This window comes from Erpetoichthys calabaricus, chromosome 4 (assembly GCF_900747795.2).
Source record: "Erpetoichthys calabaricus chromosome 4, fErpCal1.3, whole genome shotgun sequence".
NCBI lineage: Eukaryota > Metazoa > Chordata > Cladistia > Polypteriformes > Polypteridae > Erpetoichthys > Erpetoichthys calabaricus.
This window is the reverse complement of record NC_041397.2, coordinates 277,349,845-277,377,467: the sequence shown is the minus strand read 5'-3', so window position 1 is coordinate 277,377,467 and position 27,623 is coordinate 277,349,845. Positions and strand designations below refer to the sequence as shown.

Below are 27,623 nucleotides of genomic sequence, written 5' to 3'. Positions count from 1 at the left end.
ACCATTTCTTATTAGGAAGAACGATTCCTGACAAGTGACGTGCATCATGGCGTTGATGATCATGACGGCCACACGCCCAGCACTAAGAGCTGTTGGTAGCAACTGTTACTGCTTTGAAAATCCAAAACAAACTGCCAGTCAAGTGACATTATAAAAATAATAATAAAAATGTAGAAATATAAGAAAAATAATAATAATAATGAGAACTCAGTTCCGAGTACCTACAGGTTCACAAACAAATTCTGACACGTCCGTGTGACAATCAAACTGTTCATCGTCTTTTAGTAAAATGGCTCTCTCCTGATTAGGCCTGTGCAATAATGCTGAGGCCGAGTTTCTTTTATTATAAATCATAAATTCTTTTCCGTTTTACATGCTCACACCAAATGCATGAGTAGGGGTGCACCGTTTGCAGCAATACTCATTACTTCATCCCTCTCTTGCTGGTAAAGTGATTATCTGTTCTTTATAAAGTCAGGAATTTCAAAGAGATTCAAAATTTTGTAACTTAAACCATCAAATGTTAAAATCTTACGTATTCTTTTAGGAATAATCCCTTGGAATGCAAACCCTGGTAAAGCTTGTGGATCCACATTAGGGGATATCTGCAAAACTAACGAGGTACGTCTGCATTTTTGCACCTCTTTGATTTAGCTGCCATATTTTACTGCCCAATGGCAATAACGTTGTTTCCTCTTTTTTTTCCCCAGTTCTATCTGTCTTACCACTTGTTCATTGTGGCTTGTGCCGGAGCTGGTGCCACTGTTATTGCACTGGTAAGTGACTTATTGATCTGTGATTGTAGGACTTCACATCACAAGACAAGTAACTGTTTATAGAGTGAGCGTCTGCAGTTTCATGCAGTTAGAGATAAGCATTCAAAATGATATTGTACAGTACTTGTTCAAATCAGCATACATTTCTCCAGACATGTTTATTTAAAAAATCTAAGCCGTATAGTATCAAAAAAAAAACCATCAAGTGCAAGTATGCAAAATATCTAATTTTCATAAATATATTGACATATGCCCACCATACATGTATTTGCATACAATCACATGGTTACTGATCAAACCTGGGTCAAATATGTACATATTTACTAGAATTCAGAATCATATTTCGTGACAATTAAATGACAATTGTCATTGCAAAATACTTTTAGTTGCATAATTGAATTAATTACAAGGTTTATTCATGTTGTGAACTTTGTGAAAATTACAACCAAGGCCTGACACCACAAAAAACAAAGTAGGCCAGGCTCTGAAACTCAAAATCAGGCCTGTGGCCTGCACTCCCAAAAACACCACGCTGGTACTTACGTAGGTATGACAACGATGAGATGTTCCTCTTGCAATGACTTTGTGTGCAAAGAACATCCAACAACTGCCGTGAAATGTGATCCATGTGCAAATCCTGCAGTGGAGGAAAGTGAGACATTAAAAGCATGTACAGTTTAAAATTTATTTTACAACCTCACAGTGTGCATATAAATAGCCATTTTAACATTAGTGCATTAAGTACTTAAGAGATGAGAAATGGGGCGAGTAGTTAAGGGTTAATAAAGCATTTCTAGTCAGGAATTTATGAATAAGTTGCTGCTTCCTACCTTGTGTCTGCTGCGGTCAGGCTGAAATGTTTCATTCATCACTAGTTTTCACTAATAATCCTTTAAAACATTTGACTGTTATTTGTATATCCAAATACAATCCAATGCGAGACTGGGATCAACCGTTTGGTAGACAGGCTGAGGCCCATAGCCGCACAAAGTGCTCTCCTTCTCACTTTCTGACTCTACGATCCACTTACTTACTAGCTAGAACTGACTGCTGCCACCTGCAGGCCTGGAGGAATTGTGCCCACCTCCCACCAACCAGCCTTCCGTGGCCTCAGTTTAAGGCTTTTAGTGTCTGCTGCTATGCCTGCCTGCTGACATGTTGCACATCTTACAGCATTACAATGACATGGCAAAGGTTTGCCAGCGTAGATGCCCTCTTAGGTGCCACCTCTCCCCCTTTAACCTTTCAAATCACTTGCTGCTTTTCCATTGTGTGCATAGAAGGGGATATGGAGGTGAGGGGTCAGTTTTGGTTCCATGCATTTTTAATGACAGAAATCGTACAGAGACACATAAAATAAGATTAAGACTAGCTTGCATAGTCTCATGGAAATTTGTAATTTGAAGTTTTCACTGTGGAAAATCTAATGAATTACATTTAGCATACATACAAAGACTTAGAGGTGTCTGGCCCTACTATTTGGGATGGAACTGACGCACATTCCTTACTGATGACTAATTAATAACGGCTGACTAATAATCGATTTAAAGCTGTGCGAGTTACTAAAGAAGGGCTAAAGACGATATACATATATATATTTTTTATTGTGGCTGAATTCTACTGGGGGCTAAAAATCTCTAAAATTACATTTGTTGCTTACCTTGTCCTGCTGTCCTTTCTGCCTGCGTGAATGTGGGGACAGACACTCAATTTGCCTCACAATGCGCTTTATTTCTTTAACCCTGTTTGACGAAGGCAGTTACCATTTGGAAGACTGCCGGTCCTCTTATCGTGAATTTACTAGAATACAACAACGGGATAAGAACAGGGCATTCAGACAAGCTCATCTACCCTTGTTCACCTAACTTCTGCAGAATGTCATCAAGTAAAGAACTGAGGCTCCCCAAAGTACTCCATCATTTGGTAACTTGTTCCAAGTTTTTATAGGAATGTTTGAAAGAATAAGTTAACTTAAAATTTATCCTGAACCGCCTTCCATCTGCGTCCCAGTGTTCTAGTTGAAGAATAGATTTTGAAGTAACAGCTGGTATCCACCATACTCATTTCATTCATAATTTTGAACACTTCTATCATGCCACCTCTTAACCTCTGCTTGATTCAAGCTAAACAGATCCAACTCCTTCAGTCCTTCCTAGAATTCGATTGCTAACCTTCTTGTTCACAGCCCAAGGACAAGTGCGACTTTTGATTTTTGGATTTAGCACTCAAAACTGACCATCCTTTAACTGCCAAGCCATGCAGATCCCTCGCTGCTGCTACTGTATGAGCACAGCAACTGTACTGTTATCTCAAAAGTAAAGTAAATGGCGGAGTTCGAGTTCAAACAGTGACAGAAATATAATTTGATATGCCCTTGTGCAAAAAAAAAGTGAAATTAAAATCGAATTAAAAAAAGGACCACCGCCAATGAGATATGTCAAGCATATAACAAACATAAAAGGGTAGTCGTCAAAATTATTAGGCTGAGGGAATGGCAACACCATTAACTTATTCATTCTAATGTCACATAGGCAAGCGTGTTAAAAGTCAAGTCTTGTAAGGTACCCACCATTCAGGCTCTGCAGACCCCTCTGCCCTTCTCGTACCACCTGTCGTTATGCCACTGCTTTGAAATAGCTGCTCTTCAGTTTACTTTCACTACTACTTCACAGCTTCATGTTTCTCTTGCCTTTTTCTCAGTAGTTAAGACAAAAGATGGAAAGTCACTTCCAAGAATACAAAGCTCTGAAGAAAAAAATAAAAAAGCTAATCCAAATCTCAATTAATAATCCATTTTGCAGTAGAAGAGCACTTCATCTTCGTGTTAGTCAAGACTTTTCCACATGTAGGTGCACACGGCCACGTGCAAAACTAACATGAGAACCGAAGTGGCATCTACTGCTGCACAATAGGAGAATGTCAGCGAGTTCTGTGTCTGAACTTTGTTTTGACAGCGGCCTGGTGTACTAAGATGACTTAAAGCCTGTAATCCCATTGAGTGGGACATTTGCGCACACAATGTTTGGGTTCGGTAAGTTAGGATTCCAAGAAGTAGAAGGGCATTAGGATTTAAAAAATAAAACCCACAAATTACAACAGTGCAGCGATTTTTTAGTGTAAAGCAAACCCTACATTTGGCAAGAATCACTGCTTGTTTTTTCCCTGCTCGCTAGATTATTATTTGAAAGACAATACTTTCAAGAACTGGTGTATTTTTGAGCAGGGGGTCCCTACTGACAAAACTATTAGCTGGATGTAGAACTGCAGTAGGGTGTCGTGTATGCCGCTGGATTTCTTAAGGCTTTTGGTAACCGTCCATTTTTGTAGAGTAATAAAGTCCAAGACGATTGGACTATCCTCTCTGTCAACCATAAGGGTGGATAATTACATAGAATTTGTGGCAAGAAGGCTAGATTTCCACAGCATCAGCAGAGACACAGGGGGAGTAGTGACCCAGCCAAGCATGGAAAACTGTGGGGGACATTTGTACTCAGGAGTGCCATCAATATTTTAGACTTGTCATTATTATGACACACACACACTTATATATACATACATATACATACATACATACATACATATAGATATCCATCCATCCATCCATTTTCCATCCATCCATCCATCCATTTTCCAACCCGCTGAATCCGAACACAGGGTCACGGGGGGTCTGCTGGAGCCAATCCCAGCCAACACAGGGCACAAGGCAGGAAACAATCCCAGGCAGGGTGCCAACCCACCGCAGGACACACACAAACACACCCACACACCAAGCACACACTAGGGCCAATTTAGAATCGCCAATCTACCTAACCTGCATGTCTTTGGACTGTGGGAGAAAACTGGAGCACCTGCAGGAAACCCACGCAGACACGGGGAGAACTCCATGCAAGGAGGATGCGAAGCGTGGTCTCCTAACTGCGAGGCAGCAGCGCTACCACTGCGCCACCATGTCGCCCTACATATAGATATATATATATATATGTATATATCTATAAAATATACACACACACACACACACACACACACACACATATATATCAATCAGAATGTACTTTATTGGCCAGGTACACTAATGTGCACAAAGAATTTGTCTCAATAGTATTGGTGTAACACACAAGGACAACACATATTACAAAAGACAAATATAAGAAGATAAAATATAAAGTGATCTAGAGTATAAACGGTTTACATGTGTGTGTTAGTGAAGGGCTGCTTATATAAAGCTTATATCGAGATGTTGTATCCAACAGGGTCACATTCTTTTAGAATTGCAGCCCATACTTTCAACCTGTACATACATAACTGCGGCAGAGATATTAAGAAATATTAAGAAAAGAGAAATACAGTAATCCCTCCTCCATCGCGGAGACCCCCCCGTGAAAGGTGAAAATCCGTGAAGTAGAAACCATATGTTTATATGGTTATTTTTATATTGTCATGCTTGGGTCACAGATTTGCGCAGAAACACTGGAGGTTGTAGAGAGACAGGAACGTTATTCAAACACTGCAAACAAACATTTGTCTCTTTTTCAAAAGTTTAAACTGTGCTCCATGACAAGACAGAGATGACAGTTCAGTCTCACAATTTAAAGAATGGAAACATATCTTCCTCTTCAAAGGAGTGCGCGTCAGAGAGAGAGAGAGAGAGAGAGAGAGAACAAAGCAAACAGTCAAAAATCAATAGGGCTGTTTGGCTTTTAAGTATGCGAAGCACCGCTGGACAAAGTAGCTGCAAGAAAGGGAGCAAGCATTTTTCAGCATTTTTTAGAGGAGCGTCCGTATCCTCTACGCCAGTATGCGAACAGCCCCTCTGCTCACACCCCCTCCGTCAGGAGCGAGAGAGAGAGAGAGAGAGAGGAAAGCAAACAATCAAAAATCAATACGTGCTGTTTGATCTTTTAAGTATGCGAAGCAGCCACATGTAAGCCCAGCAAAGAAGAGAGCAATGTGAAGGTAATTTTTCAGTGTTTTTTGAGGAGCGGCCGTGTCCTCTAGGGCTGCGAACAGCCCTCGTGCTCACAATATATTTGAGGAGTTTTATTTAATAAATAATACATGCTCTGGTTGGGTAGCTTCTCAGCCATCTGCCAATAGTGTCCCTTGTATGAAATCAACTGGGCAAACCAACTGAGGAAGCGTGTACCAGAAATTAAAAGACCCATTGTCCGCAGAAATCTGCGAAATAGCAAAAAATCCGCGATATATATTTAAATATGCTTACATATAAAATCCGCGATAGAGTGAAGCCGCGAAAGTCGAAGCGCAATATAGCGAGGGATTACTGTATGGTACAAAAGGCAGGATATACTGTATTAAAGTGGCTTTAAAATGCAGCTTTCATTTGTACATACACACATACAGCCAAATTGACGCCATAGCACAGTATGGTTCTTCGGTGGGGTTCTTTAATGGTTGTACGTCCATATTCAGAGGAGTCGGAGGCATTACTCTTACACACAGGCTGGATGGGGTGTTTTCCATCTGTGCATTTCAGAAGGCCTCAGCTTTCAGTAACATTCAACAGTCCTTCTCTGTTTTTGTTCCATTCTTTGGTTCCAATAAATGAAAACAGATTCTTCCAGCCACTGCCAAACATTCAACATATTCTCTGCTAAGACAGTAAAATCTTTTATTAGCAGCACAGTAGCCGTTGACCGCCTATTGGCCATCACCAAACAAAGAGCAAATCAGCACCTGTTAAGTGCGGCCTTTTAATGGCCTACTTGAGCTTTCCTGTTCTCTCTCTCTCTCACTCATTAAAATCATTAAATTGTTTTATTTGCCTCATTTTAGAGCCTCGCTTAACAATTCCTTACAATATAATGTAATTAGTTAACACATATAAAATAAAGGAGTGGCACAGTGAAACCAGGGTTCATGCCCAGGGTCCTCCTTGCATGGAGTTTGCATGCTCTCCCTGCGTGCTCTGGTTTCCTCCTACAGTCCAAAGACATGCAGGTTAGGTAGATTGGTGAAGCTGAAGTGCCTAACAACGCGCCCCCCCGTGCGTGTGTGTGTGTGTGTTCGCTCACCCTGCAATGGATAAGATAACTGGGACAGGAAAATGGATGGATATAGAATACATCTCACAGAGCACTGACACGATGGTCGATTAGCTGATCATATGGCTTTCCTCTAACCAGTTTAGCTAATTCTTTGACATGCTTTATCTTCTAGTGTCATAATGGAACAGTCCTCTTTATAGTCCTCACACTGTCACAGCTGTCTGGAAGCGTCTGTCAGCTTTTAGCAAGTCTTGTTTATAAAATTTTTATAAAATACTAGGGGGCTTTGCCCCCTGCTTGCTTCCCTCGTGCCAACCCCACGAGCTAGCCTCTTTGCGTTTCTGCCACACGTGTACGGGGAAGAGGATGTACAATTTACTATTTTACATTACAGTGAGTAATTAACCATATTAAAAAATACTAAAACGTAATAATTTTAAAATAAATTATGTTTCATGTTGCGTTAAGAGTTGTTTGTTGCAAAATACGATCTTGTTCTGTTTGGCTTTGAAACTAACACGCAAAAAACTTTTTAAACTTACAATTTTACTGTAAAACTTAAGTAAAAACTGTTTTTTGAATTACATTTTTGTCAATATCGCATTGAAGTTTGATTCTGTGTTTGGACTTTCACTACCCGTGATTGAATTTCGTTTCTTTCTCTCTATTAAATAAAACAACTTTTTCGAATGTTTGGCCCTGAGATTTGTAAATTGTCTTTGCAAAAGCTATTCGAACAGAAAACTGTTAACGTTTTAATACTGTGGACTCTAGGGGTCGCTGTTGCCCCGTTGAACCCACCAGACAGACGTCCCAGACACACGTGTAAAACACCAAGAAGATTTTAATAATAATTTCTTCAATAAAGTACCCAAAGCACTGCACCTTCCACAATTCTCAATAAACAATAATAACAACAATAATCAATAATCCAACAATCCTCCAACTCCTAGCAGCTCCGTCACACTTCCACACAACTCCAGCTCGCTCTGCTGGGCTTTCCCATAGTCCTTTTATACTTTGTGACCCGGAAGTATTTCTTCTCCGGGTCACCATCACATCTTCCTTTATCAAGCGCCCCGGAAGTACTGTGGGCTTCCGTCCTCGTGACCCCGAAGCACTTCCGGGTTGACATCCTTGTAATATCCCCCTGGTTCTTGGTGAGCTCCACCTGGTGGCACCCACGGCACCCAACAGGGCTGAGGATACGGACTCCATGTCCCATGCTGCCCTGTGGGAATCTGAGGAGCCATTTCTATCCAGGGGAGCTGTCATCTAGCGTTCCGGGGGATGTAGTGTCCTGAAAAAGCGGTTTCTTTCAATTGAGACGTCCTGGCCGGACTGAAATGCCGGTCATCCCTCACAATACGAATGGCATATCAAGATCTCCTTTGTTGTCTAATGTTCTCTGATGTACTACATTACCTTTCTTGGATACAGCCTTCATTATACAGTAATTTGTGTGTTAACAGTTGTAGATATTCTTTGGGATATTGTAAGTTGATGTTTTCATCTTCTGCACGATCACCACCAACTGTTTCAGCATAATCTATTGATACATATTTAATCAATTTGCCATGTAACCAATCAATAATTTTCTCGTTAATTTGTTTGATTTCATCGTTTCTAAGTGGTAGGATTGCCTGTGTACTCATTTTTTCTGTTGATAACCCTTCATGATGAAATTCTTCAATAAGATTTGGACATAATATGTCTTCTTTAATTGGGAACTTAAAGTGAGGAAAACATTAAAATTTATAAGAGCTGAGAGTGCAGGAACTGTGTCTGACAAAAGCATTCACAAGACTGAGAGCAGAGAGTATCATATGCGTGGTTGAATATGGCTGAGAGGAGGGTGTGACTTGAAAACATTTCATGGGCAAAGTCTTGACTCACAGAACTTGAAAAATCTTCCAAAAAGCCAGGTCTCGTCCAAGGATTTTTTTATATAATAGAGAGATATAAAATGTTAACGTCTGTCCATCTGTCACACGATTACTTGCAAACTAATGGACTAGAACCTAGATCTTGGCCTTAATCAAAGGCTTATGACTGAATATGTTCCAGAAATGTAAAAAAAATTGCTATTGGCCACCTGGTAGGTAATTTACTGGTGGACAGGAAAGTTTATTGTAATTGAGCCATGGTCCCTGCAAGCCCATCTGTTGATAATCCCACAGGACATGGTATATACGTGCTTAAAAATCATAATTAAGTGTACCTTCTTACATTTGTACACAACAGGCAGAGAGTTTACGGTTGTTTATAGCTAGCCTTTTGTAGCATTTTGTATATATTTGCTTAACAGACGCTTTTATCCAGAGCGACATACAAAAGATGTGAACATAATGAAGGAAACGTCAGTCTGGGGGCCTGTTTGCTGTTACAGGAAAAGTTTACAAAATCGATCATCACAATTTAGAGAGCTGTGAGCAAAATGCAAGCTTTGCAAAAATATATAGGGGGTCTTCAGATGCTTCTAATAAACATTGAGGGACTCAGAGGTTTGATTGGAGGTGGGCAATTCATTCCAGGGGCCAGGAGCTACAGATGAAGAGTCTGGATGAGACTCCATGTGTTCCACTAGTACAGTGTATTGCTGAAATGTATGTATGTATAGAGTGCAAAACATAAATATATTAAAAGAAAATCAAGCTCACAGTATCACATTGATTACTAGTGTCTTTCAACTATAATTAAGTGTACTGTGTGAATATTATTTATTAAAAATATTTTGTATATTGTAACAAAGGCACTATATTGCCCGACACAGACTGGACACGGGAGGCACGTATAAAAATAAATAAACTTTTATTTTCTTCAGCTGGAGGGCACGTCTTCCTGTAATCCCCCCAGCCACAATACAGTCCCAAGCACAAACTTAAAACACACAAGGTATAGCACCACACTCCTGTCTTCTACCACCACTCCTCCTCAAGCTTTGTCCTCCTATTCCCGACTCTGGCCGTTGGGTGGTGGTTGCTGGCTCCTTTTATGGCCCACCCGGAAGTGCTCGATCACCTGTTTCCGGTTGCCCTCCCGAGTGGGGCTGAAGATTAGTCCAGCTGGGCTCAGGGACCCATGTCGCGCCCCCTGGCGGCCACCCCAGATCCCAACAGAGCTGTGGAGAACTCCATCTCCCATGGAGCCCTGCGGGAGGCTAAGGCACAGCTCCAACCCAGGGGGGGTGGCCATCCAGCGTCCAGGGGGAGGTATTGCAGTCTCCAGGGCTGCTCCCCCTGAATATATAGTGAAAGGACGTCCCGGCCAGGCATGGGACCCAGCCGTCCGCCACAATATATTATTTATATATATATATATATATATATATATATATATATATATATATATATAGATAATGTGTGTATATATGTGTGTGTGTGTCTATGTATATACACAGTAGAAGCTCTGGTCACGAATGTTTCCAAACATGTACAAATTGGGTTACGATCAAAAAGTTTGCTAAAATTTCACATCCTTCACGACCACACGCTCTGGTGGCTGGCCAGTTTCCCTACGTGCGTTCGTATGCGCCAATGATTTCCCATTCTCTGTTTACCATTTTCTTTTGTTTGCGTATACAGGGCCAAACAAAGACGATGCATGTGTTCAGTCTCTCCCTGTACATCATTCTTAGTCAGACGTGCGTTCATTCGCTGTGAACTCTTTGTTCTCTATTTCATGTGCTTTTGCATTAATTTTGCAATTAATTATAGCCTCTAAGCAAGTGAAGAGTGGTAGTGTTGGTGAGAAGAAAGGTTCAAAGAAAATTGAAATCCAATTAAAGAAAGAAATCATTGAAAAGTATTAGTGTGGCATTCGTGCTATCAATCTTGCCGCCGAGTACAAGAAGTCAAAATCCTCATAACTGTAACCTCCTCTCCACCCAGCTTCCTCCTCACTTCCTTCACACCAGAACTCGACTCATGCAAGTTTAGTTTTCTTGCTTGTTTAAGGTTAGTTTTTGTATAATTTAAGGATTTTTCAAACTTTAATTTTTTCCCTGAGCTTAAAACTCAAAAAGCTTAAAAAAGTGTTTACAGTGAACGGTTCGTAAGGGTCTAGCACGAACTCTTGCAATGTTAGTTTTCTCTGTTGTTCAAGGTTTTCTCAGTGTTATTCAATGTTTTTACATTTAGTTTACTATTACGCTGTGCATTCTATGGTATAATTAACTATTTTTGTGCTTAAAAACTTAAAAACAATATATTTACATACAGTTCGTACGGTCTGGAACGGATTAATCGTATTTACATACAGTCTTATGGGGACATTACGTGCGGGTTGTGACCAGAGTTCTGGAATGAATTATGGTCGTGACCAGAGGTACCACTGTATATATTTACCATATATAGTAAAACAAAAGGCATAGCCAAAACACAATGCTGTCGAGGAACTAGAGGAATCCCTAATGATCTGTATTTGTTGATATTAGAACATTAGAACACTCTAGACGAGAACTGGCCATTCAGCCCAACAAAGCTCGCCAGTCCTATCCACTTATTTCTTCCAAAAAAACATCAAGTCGAGATTTGAAAGTCCCTAAAGTCTTATTGTCCACACTACTTGGTAGCTTATTCCAATTGTCTATCGTTCTTTGTGTAAAGAAAAACTGCACAACGTTTGTGTGAAATTTACCCTTAACAAGTTTCCAACTGTGTCCACGTGTTCTTGATGAACTCATTTTAAAATAACAGTCTCGATCTGCTGGACTAATTCCCTTCATAATTTTAAACACTTCAATCATGTCACCTCTTAATTTTCTTTTGCTTAAACCGTATAGGCTCAGCTCTTTTAATCTTTCCTCGTAATTCAAGCCCTTGAATCAGCCTAGTCGCTCTTCTCTGGACCTTTTCTAGTGCTGCTATGTCCTTTTTGTAGCCTGGAGACCAGAACGCTCAGAAAAATGAATAATCCTTCTTAGGCCACTCCAAAGTGCCCACAAGCTCTGCTAGTCTCAAAATGAACAACAAATGACTGAATGACTTCCTGGTCAGGTGGTCTTTTGTTGCCAGAGAGGTGGAGTCAGAGGCAGGGCTAGAGGCGTGGTTTGGGTTCTTCTTCTTCCTGGTCTTTGCCTATGAGACCAAGGACAAAAAAATGCAGATAGGCAAACGGCTAAATCCTCCCCTGGTATTCCATTAAATATGTCAGTGCGTCAGTATATTTTGTGTGTTTATGTAAATCTGGCTTTATCTGAGGGATCTCAAGATGTAGTGCAGTTGGTTAGAGTTGGGTTAAACCCATCCAGCGAGTAAGAGACAGGAACTGAACTGGCATCCTTGAGGAATCTTAACGTGCGCTCCATAAAAAGCACTGAAGTGACCTTCTGGTAACAAGTGATGGAGATGATAATATACAATTCTGGTAGCACCATAAATGATCACATACTTTAAAGTGAAGAATCATCTGAGGAAATTCAAGTACACTGGTAACTTAATTTTCAGTTTTATACACTGCACTTCAATATTCATGTATTTGACCCAGGTCTCTTGACAAGTAACCTGTTTCACTCCGTATATAATTTTCGACACCTTTGTGAGCAGAATGCTTGGTTGAATGTATGCTACTTTAAAATAATTGCAGAAAAGAATAGCAAATTACAGGGTTAGATTAAAAAAAACCGTCAGACTTCTGTGAAGGTAGTTATTTTTAGCTTCTATATTCATGTGTATTAGTTACAAACACAACTGTGAGCTGTATGATTTTAATTGCTCAAGTATTTCTTTTGTGGTGCCTCAGTAGGCATGAAGCTCTTCTTTGGTGTCATTGATCATCTGACCTCCTTTGTGAAAGCTCCAGGCAACTTACGTTTTTTTTTTTTTTGTCTTTCTTAATTTGTTTTTCAACATAGTGTACATGCGACAAGATCTTCTTGTCGATTGACGTGTTTTTGCCAGTGCTGGGTTAGATTTTGGATTGCCCATTGCTAATTGTGTAGTTCACGTCAGTCTCTAGCAGGTGCCGTCCACAAAGCTAGAACTACAAAAAGGATGCTTAGAGTCATGCCATTTGAAATTTCACAGTTCTAATTCCACAGTAATTTTCCCCTTTTAGCATTAAAAGAATGCTTAGAAAAGGGGTGAACGCTTGGTTTTATAATTTAGACAGAATGAGCTGTGCCAGGTGGCAGAGTGCTTGGCACCGCTAGCTCACAGACCCAGTGCCCCGAGATCAGACTCCATGCTTTGCTGCTTTCTGTGTAGAGTCTGCACGTTCTCCCCACTGTGCGGTCCTGTGCGTGTGTGTGTGTGTGTGTGTGTGTGTGTACACAAGTGGTCTCGGTGGCACATTCACACTCCAGTCCATGATCTCAATGCCACCAGGTTAGGCTCTGATTCTCTGGAGTAGGCAAGTCTAAGACTATCATGTTATGTTATCCTGTGAGGGCATAAAACAAGGTAACCCTGCATTTGCAAAAACATCAGTCATTGGCAATATTTTAGAGAGCAGCGGTTCACTCAGATGATGCATGCTTTAGTTTGGTGTTTTTTGTGTTTACCCATTTATGTCAGGTTTTGTACAGTTAGTTGTCGAAGGACCTTTGCATATCTGTCTATGTGTGTTACATAGCATCTCAGCAACACAGAACAAAGCTACCCAATATCTTTCAATTAAAATTACTCACAAAGCAGGGATGAGTACAGGGACGGTACCAAGAAACAAATCATAAACCAAGGCTAGCATTATGGTCTCTGCCTTTAAACATTTTATACCTTTTGTAACCAATAGGGTGCCTTCACTTCTCATCCACCTCAAGACCCTGCCTCTCACTGTCTGCCCCTCCATCTTGCTGTCTGCCTATAAGTAAACCTTCACACAACTCACCTCGGAGTTCCAGGCATGTTGCTCCACCGACCAGTCAAGCCCACAGAATCACAACAGAAGAGTGGGATGTCCTGCGAAATTTCACGACTGCTAGTCCATTGTGGGTCCCATAAGCCACTGATCTCTGATCAGTCTTTAAAAGTCCCATATGGTCACTTCAGCTTCCAGACTGCTGCCCTCGGTCAGCAAAAAGAGCTGTGCTGATGTCTTGACAACCATCATACGTCAACTCACCATCCTACGGTTAAGCCCGACAGCCTTATGCTACTATATGGCAGTTGGGAGCTCTTCCAGTGGTTTAAGGTCTGGTGCACACTTCACATTACAGCTTCTTCAGGTACGATTTGCTCCTCTCTCGAGGTTGTATCAGGCCTTAAACCCCTGTATGGCATCGCCTTTATGCCAGCCAGGCAGCTCCTAACTGTACTGTATATCATAAAGGAAAATAAAGTCTTTGTGCTCACTCAGTATGCCCATAAGCTAAAATAGTACTAAAATCTATTAAAAATAAAGTGTACAGGGAAGACAATATACAAAGTAAACAAATCCCTGCTGCCAATTGGGTCTCCCAACATGGGTGTTCATCTCCTGTCTAAATTGTGGGATGCTTCATCCACGTACCCACCACTTAAGTTCCAATCTCTACCTGTCCCCAGTCTCTAGTAGTCCTGGTCAATCATCACTTCAGTGGCCTTGTCCCAGCTCAGCTCTAATGTACGGTTCATAAGGCCTCTGGTTTGAGGTGGCCAGGCCGCACCCCAGAACTGTAATGAAGCCTCGATATGGCCAGTCTGGATCAGATTTGTCACATTTTGGGAATTCTGGCATTTGTTTTTTTTTTTTTGTTATTATTCCTTTAGTCGTTATAATGATGTCATCTTGATGCCATTTTGTGGTATTTGTGATAACCGTTATTTATAAAGATGGCTATATCTGATCATGTGAACATGGCATATGATGTCACATGGGCATATAATAATAATAATAATAAAATAATAGGGGGCGGCACGGTGGCGCAGTGGGTAGCGCTGCTGCCTCGCAGTTGGGAGATCTGGGGACCTGGGTTCGCTTCCCGGGTCCACCCTGCGTGGAGTTTGCATGTTCTCCCCGTGTCTGCGTGGGTTTCCTCCGGGCGCTTCAGTTTCCTCCCACAGTCCAAAGACATGCAGGTTAGGTGGATTGGCGATTCTAAATTGGCCCTAGTGTGTGCTGGGTGTGTTTGTGTGTGTCCTGCGGTGGGTTGGCACCCTGCCCGGGATTGGTTCCTGCCTTGTGCCCTGTGTTGGCTGGGATTGGCTCCAGCAGACCCCCGTGACCCTGTGTTCGGATTCAGCGGGTTGGATAATGGATGGATGGATGGATAAAATAATAATTTCCACTTTAAGGCTAAAGCTGTCAGTCAGCTTCTAAGATGCCCTAAATGGCCACCAAGAACTCACTTGTACCAGTCAGTGAACTGGCTGGAGGATTACTGTTGAACTAGAGGCCCCCTCCCTTACGCAGGCATTATGGAATCTCCTAGGCCCCCTCCTGTTTATTGTTCTGGGTGAACATTATATGCTTGTTCCCAACTGTCTCTCCTAAACTGGAGCCATGCCCTTTGACATCCTGGATACCCACTCTATGCCCTTTTTATACTGGCGTTCATCCTCATTGCCAGCGCAGGCATCCCACTCTCTCTTAAGAGCCTGCTGGCCTGTGCCACTCTCTAACACATCACAATTCTCGTCAGACTTCACACATTCAGATATCACGTAGGTGAACTACGTTATAAATGGAAAGTGTTCATTAGGGCCCATTTAAGACAAGAATGGATTCTGAAGTCATGTACGTTTTATCAGTTGGTTCTTTTGATTTTATTTTACAATGTCATGAATTGCATAAGCTTCAACACAGTGGATAAGCATAGAGAAGAAACTTTGATGCGAATTAGCAGAGAATCAGGCGTCTAGCTAGAAGGGCTCAGAAACATATTTTTAGATTATAGCATAGATGGTAGGATAAGGTATTAACAACAACAACAACAACAACAACATTTATTTATATAGCACATTTTCATACAAAAAGTAGCTCAAAGTGCTTTACATAATGAAGAAAAGAAGAATAAAAGACAAATAAGAAATTAAAATAAGACAACCTTAGTTAACATAAGAAGGAGTAAGGTCCGATGGCCAGAGTGGACAGAAAAAACAAAAAAAAACTCCAGAAGGCTGGAGAAAAAAAATAAAATCTGTAGGGGTTCCAGGCCACGAGACCGCCCAGTCCCCTTTGGGCATTCTACCTAACATAAATGAAATAGTCCTCTTAACATGTCAGGGGGGTTAAATTCAGATCCTAAAAGGCTGCAGTGACTGTTGGTTTTTGTTCCTGCCACTTTTTTAGTTATTTCCTCAGTTCCTGCTGCTAACAGGATAGACATCTTTTGCCTATTTGCTTTTTAATATTTAGAACCCTTCACTGTTTCTCTTCTCTACAACCAGCATTACATGAAAAGCAAGGCAACAGATAACCAACTAACTTAACCCATCATACGATACCCATAGAAATAAAATTAGAAAAACCACAAAGAAATAATCGATCTGACATGGTCCACGAAATATCTGGATAGTGTGCTCATGAACAAGGAAGTAAAAAGCTTTGGAAATGCGTGGCATGGCATAAATAGACTACTAACAAACCATGGAAGGAACAGGAAGAATTGGCTGAAATTGATTGGAGTGAAAATGGTGGACCTCCAGGAGGTGAGTTTGAGTCTGCTGATCATCTGCTGGTTTGCATCACGGTTGCTGGTAAAGGAAAAAGAAACAGTTGAAGTTGAATCTTAAAACGCAAGTCATTTAGTATTGAAGCAAAAGAAGTGTACAAGTTAAGCAGCAGCAATCGATTACTAATTTAAATGGTGCTGCCACTGTGGCCCTCCAGGATCTGAGTCCGACACTCCAGCATTCTCAAAAATCAGTCCTCTTAAGCATGGTAGGATTCCTTCTCAAGGCCTTACCTCACTTGTGGAACTGTTTTCATGCAGCCAGTGTCCTCGAGATCTTGTCTTACCTCCCTGTATTTTGTTCTCTTCCACCAGCTGATCTACATGATGGCTACTACATATAACTATGCTGTTTTGAAGTTTAAGAGTCGAGAAGATTGCTGCACTAAATTTTAAGCCATTTAAAGAGCTCAGTGCAGAGTTTATGGCGCTGCAGTGTGTAGATCGAGTGACCACTGACAACCTTGGACTAAAACACAGCAGACTCTTATTTCATTTTGACATAATGTGTAAATAGCAACCTGTATGGAACATTTTGCCATTTATTTACTGGGACAGAAAGAATTTGAGATCAGTATTTTATGAAAGGTATGGCATCTGGCTTTTCAAATTCTTAACTAACATTGTAACCAATTCTTGCCATTTATTTTAAGCTACTTTTCTGATTTACTGCTGCCATCCAAGCACATAGGGTGCTGCGTGTTAAAAGACGGCACAGACCCCACTGATCCACTTTGACTGAATTGGCAACGAGAGCTCAGTGTGAGCTGCGGAAACACAATGGAGAGCAACAAGATTGTTCAGACGTCAACTTGAAATAAAAGAAATACGGCATAAAAAAAAAATTAAACTGACAATATTGAACCTTAGCATTTGTGCGCAACACAATCAAGTTAGCTTACCTTCTTCCTGACAGGGCGCCCATGACATTTTGGCCAGGTTCCATACCTTCAGTTTTGGGTAATGCAGCTGCTGTTTGAGGGTGTAGAGGAGTTTAGACAGAGCAGTAGACATGTTTGCACACTAAGCTCGAACGGGCATAGAGGAGAGGGGACCAGTTTAAAAAGACCTGCATAAAAACAGTTCAAGATTAGTGAGATGTTGACTTTAATGACTGAAATTTGCTTTTTATTGCCTTAGCAAGTGAAAATGTTTATAATAGAGATGTTATGTTCTGTTAATTTTTCTTACATTAAACCTGTTTAAATATGATGCTTTATTGTTAACCCTAAAACTGCATGCTATTATTTTTCATTTTCTACATTTCTGACAGTTAATTTTACAGTCAAGTTTGCTTAAGATCAAGAAGTACCGTAATCTGACATTGTGTAGTTTTTAATATTAAATCATAACGCAAAATTATTGTCTAATGTTAAATAAAAAAAAAAGTATTAATACTATGGAAGCTTTGAGTATTATCGTTTTCCCCCACTATTGGCAAATTTTCCATTAATTGAAGATAAGAAACAGAAAACGGCTAAGGTAAGTCAGTTAGCCCACCAACTCACAGACCTTTTAACGTAATTGAAGGACGTGAATTTTTTTGAACAGCGTCTAAAACTGTGAGCGATTGTCTAACTGAACGACTCTGATTAAGTCGTCTGTAAAGCAGGGAGTGCCGATGGAGGTCACAGAGAAACATCACAATGATTGATTAAGAATGGATTGAAAACTTTAATCCGATTGATTGTAAGCAGACTTGACTGTATTGTTTAAGACTTTGAAAACTGTAGTTATTTTTTCCCGTTATAAACATAAAATAAAAATGAATTGTTAAAAAAAATATCAACATTCCCCTTCTGGTCTGTGTAATTGTCCTTCTTGTACACTGAAGATCTGTGCCGTTCCTTTGTTTTATTTCTTTTATTTTTTTAAACCATTCCACTCATTTGTTTAAGTTGGTGTTTGTCTTCTTAGTCAAAGAATCAAGTCCAGTCATTTCTGTTGAGCGGAATGTGAAGATTCTGTACTTTTCATGTTTGACCCCCAAATCCACATTTCAACGAATTAAAAAAAAAAAAAAAAAGGATTGAAGTCTGATGTCAGCCCTGTGCTTGTATTTTTTTTTGTTTTTCTTGTTGGTAGTCACTAACCTTCACCCCTTAATGTTGTACTCTGAAACGAAACGACAACATGCATGCTGCTATGTCGTTGTCCAAGTAGACTTTAAGAGCCCTTAACGTCTGTAGCTTCCCAGTAGTAACGGCTTTGTGTTTGAATTAGCCTGACTACTAGCTTGCTTTGCATCTTGACATGTTCACTAGCCATCAACCTCACCCTTCTCTTCCAGATTCACTTCCTCATGATTCTCTCAGCAAACTGGGCCTACTTAAAGGATGCGAGTCACATGCATGCATACCAAGACATCAAAATGAAGGAAGAACAAGAGCTGCAAGACATCCAGTCGCGATCAAAGGAAAGGCTCAATTCTTACACATAAGGATAGAAACCCGCGCCACCCTCCGCAGACATAGTGACCTGAACAGAAACCACACAGCGGCCATCGTTACACAGACTGCTGTCTGCAGCCCCGTACTAATGTGGGTCCTCCTAACAAACTAATGCATCAGTGTTGCTTTCTGCACTAACTATCCTGTGAAAGTTTGTAGGAACCTCCTTTTGTGTTATAACCTTTTAAGACTATATATCCAGTAATCCATTCCATTTGAATTATTCTATTTTGTGTGTGTAGACTTCACTCTCTCTTAACCAGTACTTGCTGGTAAAGCTTGAAACATTGCACTATTTTTTATATTAAAAAAAAAAAATAATAATCATTTATGGCATGCATTTCTTAATTTAGAACATTAGATGGATTTTTACGGGAATGGGGAGGGGGCGGGGCTCAAAAAAAGAAAACCAGTAAGTCGCTTTAGTTCCGTTTTAAGCTACGTTTCTTTATTATTGTCATTTCATTTACAAAGTTAACATATGCGCCTTATACAGAAGCCATTTGAAGGGGAAAAAAAATTAGTGCAATGTCTAACTTCTGTTTGCACGCTTGTCATGGTGTGTTTAGTCTTGAATTATTAAAAAAAAATGGGAATGCCACAGTTCTGAAATGTTGGTGCAGTAATTCCATTTAATCTGAAAACATGCATGCATTGGAGTTGGGGGAGAAGTCAGAAACGCAACGCCTCTTTTGTTTGAAAGGTAGGGTTATAGTGAAGCTTTTTTTGGATTTTCCGTGATGTGACTGCTGTTTTTTATTCCATTTTTTTTTTTTCTCTGTTTTTTGGATGCTCGGCCCCCATTGGATTCATCATCCCCAGTCTCTGCAGTACGTATAATTTTGCTGAACTGCAAAGAGAGATGGACATGGCTCCCTCAAATTTAGAATCATAAAAACAAAAGGAGATGTAAACCCAGTAGGAAAACTACCTCATTAACAACAACAAAATTTAGACGTTTATTGACCCAGAAAAAAAGTAAAGATATAAGTGTATATTATGGGCAGATTGTATTACCTTTTAAACAGTAGATCTGACCTGCCTTTTTAACAGGGTAACAAAGTTTATTTTCCTAGTTGAAGAGTTTATAGTAAAGTCAATCTGAAGATGGCTATCTCGACATCTGAAATGTTTTCTATGAAATTCAATTTCTATTCCTCCTCCTCACACACCAGCCTTGTCGAGGCTCTGCACGAGAAAGTGCCGTCGTACGTTTCAAACGGCAGGAGATCGCAGTGCCCACCACCCGACCCCCACGATTCACTGCTGATCTCGTTGAAAACGAAAGAAGCGCGAAGCAAACCCAGAAGTGGAGCCGCTGTGTCTTCCTGTGGCTCCACTTGAATTTTTGGTCCTCAGCATACCTCGGTGCCACTCAAGTTACCAACGCGTAACTCCACTGACTCAATAACACAGGGGCGGCCATTCAGCCAAACGGAGAGGCTTGAATGTTTGTAGCCAAGCGCTGAGGCTTTTCAAAAGTACAGTCGATAAATAAATTAAAAAAAAAAAAAAGCTCATGTGGATGTGGAATAACGTATGTAAAGCTGTGACCGTATGATGTTTGGTTTGATGACAACAAATGTTTTTGGTTTTACTGACTATCTGTATTAAGAAGATAAAAAAAGAAGTTGATGTAAGATAGTTCTAACAATTCTCTGGAAATGTCAATATTGTGCAGATGTACAAAGATTTCAAAACTCAACGATGAGTTACTAATGTACTATCTGTTTTTATGTTAGGTAGACGAGATATGCTGGAATATATTTGTGTTCATCATTATTGCATGGAAGAGAGTTAACTGTTTCTGCAGTAATACAGTTGATGTGTAGTCATTTGTACTGACTATGGTAGGCATTGTTTGCCCAATTCCTTTAACAAAAAAAAAAACGAAAAAAAAAAAATGTCTGTAGTGGTATAGCAGTTTTGTTTAATAGGCCTTTTTTATTTTTATTTTTAAGTCAAGGTCATTTCAATTCTGTATAGTACCAATTTTTGTAACCTATTAGTAAACCAACATTTTCTATGAGTGCCAAGGACTTCCTTGTGGTATTATTGAAGTAGCCATTAAAATTTCTAGGTAAAGAAACGGGTCATCATGCTTATTTCCAACCCACACTCTCAAATGAAGCGATCATCACCCAAAATGGAGCCACAGTGGAGAGGGCTGCTGCCGACAATCAAATCCCACCCAGGGGTTTCCACGGGGTACTCGAGTTCACTCAGATGGATGGCATGGGTTTTTATACCAGCCTCACTTACAAGCAAATTTTTTTTGTTTAGCCCAAAATCATTCAAGGAGTGTTGCAATGGGCCAAGGGCCTTGACTCTCTAAGAAGACAAGAAAAAAACCTTACAGGGAAAAAAAAAAAAAATGGATGAAATCTCGGGACGGGCAATTCAGACAGAGACCTCCTTTCCAGGTAGGTTGGGCACGCAATGGGTGTCAAAAAAATGGGGTAAATACACAACACAGTTTGTGAAGACGCAACATAAACACGAGACTTTTTTAGCAGGCCAGGTGGCTCTTCATCAACCTGCCCAGATGTAGCTACACTCCTAAGCAGCTAGCCCCTAACTCCACAGGTAGGTTTCGGCCTACAAGGCCCAAAAATGGGCAGCTGGCTTTAAAAGTTCAAAGATACTCTGAATGTTCTAGAAATATACAAAACGGGAGAGAGGGGTGCCATCAAACCTCTGGATTGATAAGACAAGTCCAAAGATGAATCTTTATAAATTTGAGAGTTTATTACAAGAAAGCAAAAAGTAGAACACAATGAGAAAAAGAGGGCAAAAGAGCTAAAAGGGTTTGCCTGAAAGGTGAAAAAGTCTCAATACAGAATCCAAACTCAGAAAACCAAGAACAGAAGCAAAATATCTGCAAAGCCAGAAAGTCCAAAGAAAACAATACTTAGAAGCCTTGACTCCAACAACATTCCATGAGTGGTTTGAAATGCATTTTAATAACTTGGTTATTCACAGAAACCCGGTCTCAAAAAGGCCATGTAAATCCTTATTCCGATAAGAGAAACCTGGTTGTCACAAGTCAAGTTCTCCATGATTAACCCACTTGATACAGCCGAGTGAGAATTCCAGTCTGCGCACATCTGCTGCACTCTGTTAGCAAAGACATACGAAGGCTTCACACACGCATCCAGCAGCGCCAACGGTAAAAGACAGTGGAAGAATCTGCAAAGAAGCATCTTCTGAGGAAAATGCTTGCACAATCTCATTACTCCTTCTCCTGGTTGAAGTAATCTGTCTCAATATTTCAGAACTTGCTCAATTTTTGTTGATGAGCTGAACAGACAAGGTCTAAGCTCAGCAGCACAATCTCAGGAGACATGGGCTCCATGCTTGTCTTCAGATTCATGGCAGCCATTGACAATGCTTAATCATTTTTTTTAAGCGTGTATTTATGACATCGGAGTGTTTTGGCAAAGGAGAATTCCATACGTAGACTTGTGTATGTAAATAGAGGTTCTCAGGAAACCAGGTTTCTGCCTTCGCCAGGTTCCTCACCTTGTCCTGGTTTTGTGTGTTCAAGTAAACACACTCAATGATCCACTGAAGGAGCCACTCACATGGAACGGCTGAGGGCATCCTTAACCACTGAGGTCAAAGTGGTCCCACCCCCTGGGGTTCCAGCCACAGAATGCAAGGAATGAAAAAACACTTAAAGACAAAGCACGTAAATATATGATAATCAAAAATTACATAACATCATGAAAAATATTTATTCAAAAATAAAGAAAATACACATAAGCCAGGGTTGAGCCCTGGCTGTAAGAGAAGGGCCATTAGTACGGCCTCAGACCACCAGATAGTTTACAGGTAAAGATTAAGTACAATTCTTGATTACCTACAAACTCTTGTTATGTTAAAGATCATCAATCAGATTTTTACTCCTAATGAACTTCTCATCTCATGTTAAAAATGTGAGTCGTCTGTCTCTGAAATAGTGGAGTGCCTTCCTCTTACTAAGTGAAGACAGTGGTGACAAAAAAACCAGAAGAAACATGGCAGCTATGAACAGGGTAACTTGGGGTAAGACCACCAACTGCATACGTCATGGCCTGGGTGGACTTTTCTCCTGCATCTTCAAAGATGAACAGGTAAGGCTACGTTGTGTGGGAGAAGGTTCTGTGATGGACTGACAGCCAATGGGTTCCTGACTTCACCCAACTTAGAGTGCTGACTGCATTCTCCAGATGTGGCTTTGACAATGTGATGTACTGAAGGCAGTGGTCACCATTACGTGAGCCGTCAGAATTTGGGATATCGGAGAGAAACTGGGACAATGCCTGCTGAAGTCAAGAACCCTTCATGTTCCATTTGTGTATGGCACCCACACCTACACTCTTGTATTTGTCTGATGTAACACACAGAGTTTCCTTGGTCATTTATTTATTTTCCATGCCTACTTATTCAATTTAGGATCATGGGGTTACACACCAGCTCTGGGGACCAGGCAGGATTGCCCTCTAGAGAGGGCACTGTAATAAATGCACCGGGTCAAGTTAACCCAGCACCTTAGAAAAACCAGATGGCCACCAGTAGGGCATACGAACTCCATAGTGATCAGATTTGAACCCAGACAGAAAGTAGCAATGTCAAATGCAGATGGGCTCCCTTAAACATACTGCAAAAGTCATTAGCTCTCAACTGGAGAAACCCCAACAAGAAGCAACAAAGGGATGACAATAAAACAAATGGACACAGGTGACAGGTACCCAGGGTGGGGTGCACTTTTTGTATGTTTTGGTGTTTAAGAAGTGGTGGTCCAGTTTCTATGAAAAGCAGCATTTGGGATGTACAGTACGCCACTGGTTAGGACTGCAAATCTACTGTATTCACAGGCTGAACATCTGGCTCACCATGAAAAGACAATGAGCACACAGCTTCAAATCATCTTTATTGGCCTGGAGTTCAGAAAGAACTCACAGCATGCAGTACTTTACTGGACAATTACAGTGCATCCGGAAAGTATTCACAGCACATCACTTTTTCCACATTTTGTTATGTTACAGCCTTATTCCAAAATGGATTAAATTCATTTTTTTCCTCAGAATTCTGCACACAACACCCCATAATGACAACGTGAAAAAAGTTTACTTGAGATTTTTGCAAATTTATTAAAAATAAAAAAATTGAGAAAGCACATGTACATAAGTATTCACAGCCTTTGCCATTAAGCTCAAAATTGAGCTCAGGTGCATCCTGTTTCCCCTGATCATCCTTGAGATGTTTCTGCAGCTTAATTGGAGTCCACCTGTGGTAAATTCAGTTGACTGGACACGATTTGGAAAGGCACAAACCTGTCTATATAAGGTCCCACAGTTGACAGTTCATGTCAGAGCACAAACCAAGCATGAAGTCAAAAGAATTGTCTGTAGACCTCCGAGACAGGATTGTCTCGAGGCACAAATCTGGGGAAGGTTACAGAAAAATTTCTGCTGCTTTGAAGGTCCCAATGAGCACAATGGCAACCATCATCTGTAAGTGGAAGAAGTTTGAAACCACCAGGATTCTTCCTAGAGCTGGCTGGCCATCTAAACTGAGCAATCAGGGGAGAAGGGCCTTAGTCAGGGAGGTGACCAAGAACCCGATGGTCACTCTGTCAGAGCTCCAAAGGTCCTCTGTGGAGGGAGGAGAACCTTCCAGAAGGACAACCATCTCTGCAGCAATCCACCAATCAGGCCTGTATGGTAGAGTGGCCAGACGGAAGACACTCCTTAGTAAAAGGCACATGGCAGCCCGCCTGGAGTTTGCCAAATGGCACCTGAAGGACTCTCAGACCATGAGAAAGAAAATTCTCTGGTCTGATGAGACAAAGATTGAACTCTTTGGTGTGAATGCCAGGAGTCACGTTTGGAGGAAACCTGGCACCATCCCTACAGTGAAGCATGGTGGTGGCAGCATCATGCTGTGGGGATGTTTTTCAGTGGCAGGAACTGGGAGACTAGTCAGGATAAAGGGAAAGATGACTGCAGCAATGTACAGAGACATCCTGGATGAAAACCTGCTCCAGAGCGCTCTTGACCTCAGACTGGGGCGACAGTTCATCTTTCAGCAGGACAACGACCCTAAGCACACAGCCAAGATATCAAAGGAGTGGCCTCAGGACAACTCTGTGAATGTCCTTGAGTGACCCAGCCAGAGCCCAGACTTGAATCTGATTGAACATCTCTGGAGAGATCTTAAAATGGCTGTGCACTGATGCTTTCCATCCAACCTGATGCAGCTTGAGAGGTGCTGCAAAGAGGAATGGGCGAAACTGGCCAAGGACAGGTGTGCCAAGCTTGTGGCATCATATTCAACAAGACTTGAGGCTGTAATTGCTGCCAAAGGAGCATCGACAAAGTATTGAGCAAAGGTTGTGAGTACTTATGTACATGTGATTTCTCAGTTTTTTTTATTTTTAATAAATTTGCAAAAATCTCAAGTAAACTTTTTTTACGTTGTCATTATGGGGTGTTGTGTGCAGAATTCTGAGGAAAAAAAAATGAATTTAATCCATTTTGGAATAAGGCTGTAACATAACAAAATGTGGAAAAAGTGATGCGCTGTGAGTACTTTCCGGATGCACTGTATGTGATTGATGGCAATGCTGGTAATAATTGTCACATCATGGCTGTCTGCAAGAACCTGGGAAGTGTGGACTGGTAAGTCATGAAGCTCGTCATCAGTGCACTTGCATCAGGATGAGGTGTAAGCTACAGGTCATGGATCGCTTTCCTAGATTCATTATCACATTGATCACCAGCCATGGCTGGACGTGTCAGAACTGCTGCCCTGCCCCAGAAGCTTGGACTGACGTTAGATCAGCTTCATTAGTTCCACTGAGTTTATATAGCGCCCTTGACTGAGTGCAGTTCACAGGAGGCAGAAGTACAAATTTGCAGATTATTAATGACATAACGAGGACACGGACAGTAAAACAAACTAATAATCAGAGACCAGCAGTGACTGCTCATTACACTCTTCACTGTTACTATTGTTGTGAGATCTGCTTCTGTTTCAGGGCTCATTTCAAACGAGACCACATGTGGGACTATCGCAGACCCCACTGCAGTTGAGATGACCTTCCCAAGCAGCACACAACCAGAATAGTAGGTGGCAGAGTTGAAGGGCTATCCCGCACAATGGCAGCCATCTCTACTGCTCATCTGGGGCAGTCTGACAGTGAAAATGCAAGATCAGTGCCCACATTTATCAAGCGCCTCAGAATTACTCTCAGGGACTGCATGACAAGTTTGACTACGAGAAGAAGTCATCCTGAGTAGAATTTAGGAAACGGCCTACGACCACTGCCAGCGAGGAGTAGGAGTGCACATTTGAGAATTTCACAGAACTCCGACTTGCAATCATGATGATGTTTTGTACTTTTCTGATGCAAAGGCTTCAAAATAAAGATGATAATAATACAATTTTAAAAAGCAGAAGGAGGAGGAGGAAGAAAACAGGTAGAAAGGTAGAACAGCGTGCTAACATGGAGAGTAAGTTTGGATCCACGACTACCTGTGTGATATCCCCGGAGATTCACAAACTCTATGAGTGCTCATCCACACTTGAGCACATCTTACTGAGTGTGACACAAAGCAGGCCAACAACTCCAAGAAATTCAGTGATTTGCAGGAGTGCAGGTTGCTATACATTTCCTCACACGGATGCAGATTTATACATTTCCAAGCGCGTCTCGTGCAGAATACGAGACATATTTGGTGGGGACCCACCCAAATCATCACTATTGCAAAGCTGCATTTTACATGTAACATCATCAACATGTTCATCTTGGCTGACAACACATTGATGGAACGATCACATAACATACAAGACTTGTTATGATTATTACTTCATTTCTGTGAAATAGACAGCAAAATAGTTTTTATTTAATATAAAAAACAAGCTCATTATTGTCCAGCATTTCAAAAACATTCCGCCTTTTCATGAATGTGTGTGCCGATCTCACAAGCTCTCCTAAATCCTGCTGAAGTTAGGAGTACACTTCCTGAACCAGGAAAACTGATTTAAAAAAAAGACAAAAAACTTTTACTCCTACTCCTTAAACTTGGGCCAAATTTACAGTCGTGGCCAAAAGTTTTGAGAATGACACAAATATTAATTTTCACAAAGTTTGCCGCCTCAGTTTTTATGATGGCAATTTGCATATATACAGTATGTTATGAAGAGTGATCAGATGAATTGCAATTAATTGCAAACTCCCTCTTTGCCATGAAAATGAACTTAATCCCAAAAAAAAACATTTCCACTACTGTTGTGAAGAAGGCTTTAGGGTGCCTAAGAAAGTCCAGCAAGTGCCAGGACTGTCTCCTAAAGTTGATTCAGCTGCGGGATTGGGACACCACCAGTGCAGAGCTTGCTCAGGAATGGCAGCAGGCAGGTGTGAGTGAGGTGAAGACTTTTGGAGGATGGCCTGGTGTCAGGAAGGGCAGCAAAGAAGCCACTTCTCTCCAAGAAAAACATCAGGGACAGACTGATGTTCTCCAAAAGGTACTGGGATTGAACTGCAGAGGACTGGGGTAAAGTCATTTTCTGTGATGAAAATGGGGCATCCGAAAAAAAGAAAAGGTGAGCACCACCATCAGTCCTGTGTCATGCCAACAGTAAAGAATTTTTATGTGTGGGGTTGCTTCTCTGCCAAGGGAGTGGGCTGACTCACAATTTTGCCTAAGAACACAGCCATGAAAAAAATAATGGGACCAAAACAACTTCTGAGAGCAACATCTCCCAACCATCCAAGAATAGTTTGGTGACACACAATGCCTTTTCCAGCATG

The 27,623-nt window shown here is 41.0% G+C and overlaps 1 protein-coding gene across 3 annotated transcripts in view; it reads left to right on the top strand.

The window, feature by feature from the left end:
* gpm6bb (glycoprotein M6Bb) overlaps nt 1–20,859 on the top strand; it is a 239,188-nt gene extending 218,329 nt beyond the window's left edge. The window contains exons 5-7 of one of the 3 annotated variants that reach the window (XM_028800843.2): nt 548–621; nt 711–776; nt 18,664–20,859. In XM_028800843.2, coding sequence (XP_028656676.1) covers nt 548–621; nt 711–776; nt 18,664–18,813 — 290 coding nt within the window. In that variant the 3' untranslated portion in view covers nt 18,814–20,859. Of the gene's footprint in view, nt 1–547; nt 622–710; nt 777–16,688; nt 17,185–18,663 lie in introns of those variants that run through there. The other 2 variants (XM_028800844.2, XM_028800845.2) reach the window with 2 other exon arrangements.
* The last annotated feature ends 6,764 nt before the right edge of the window (nt 20,860–27,623 follow it).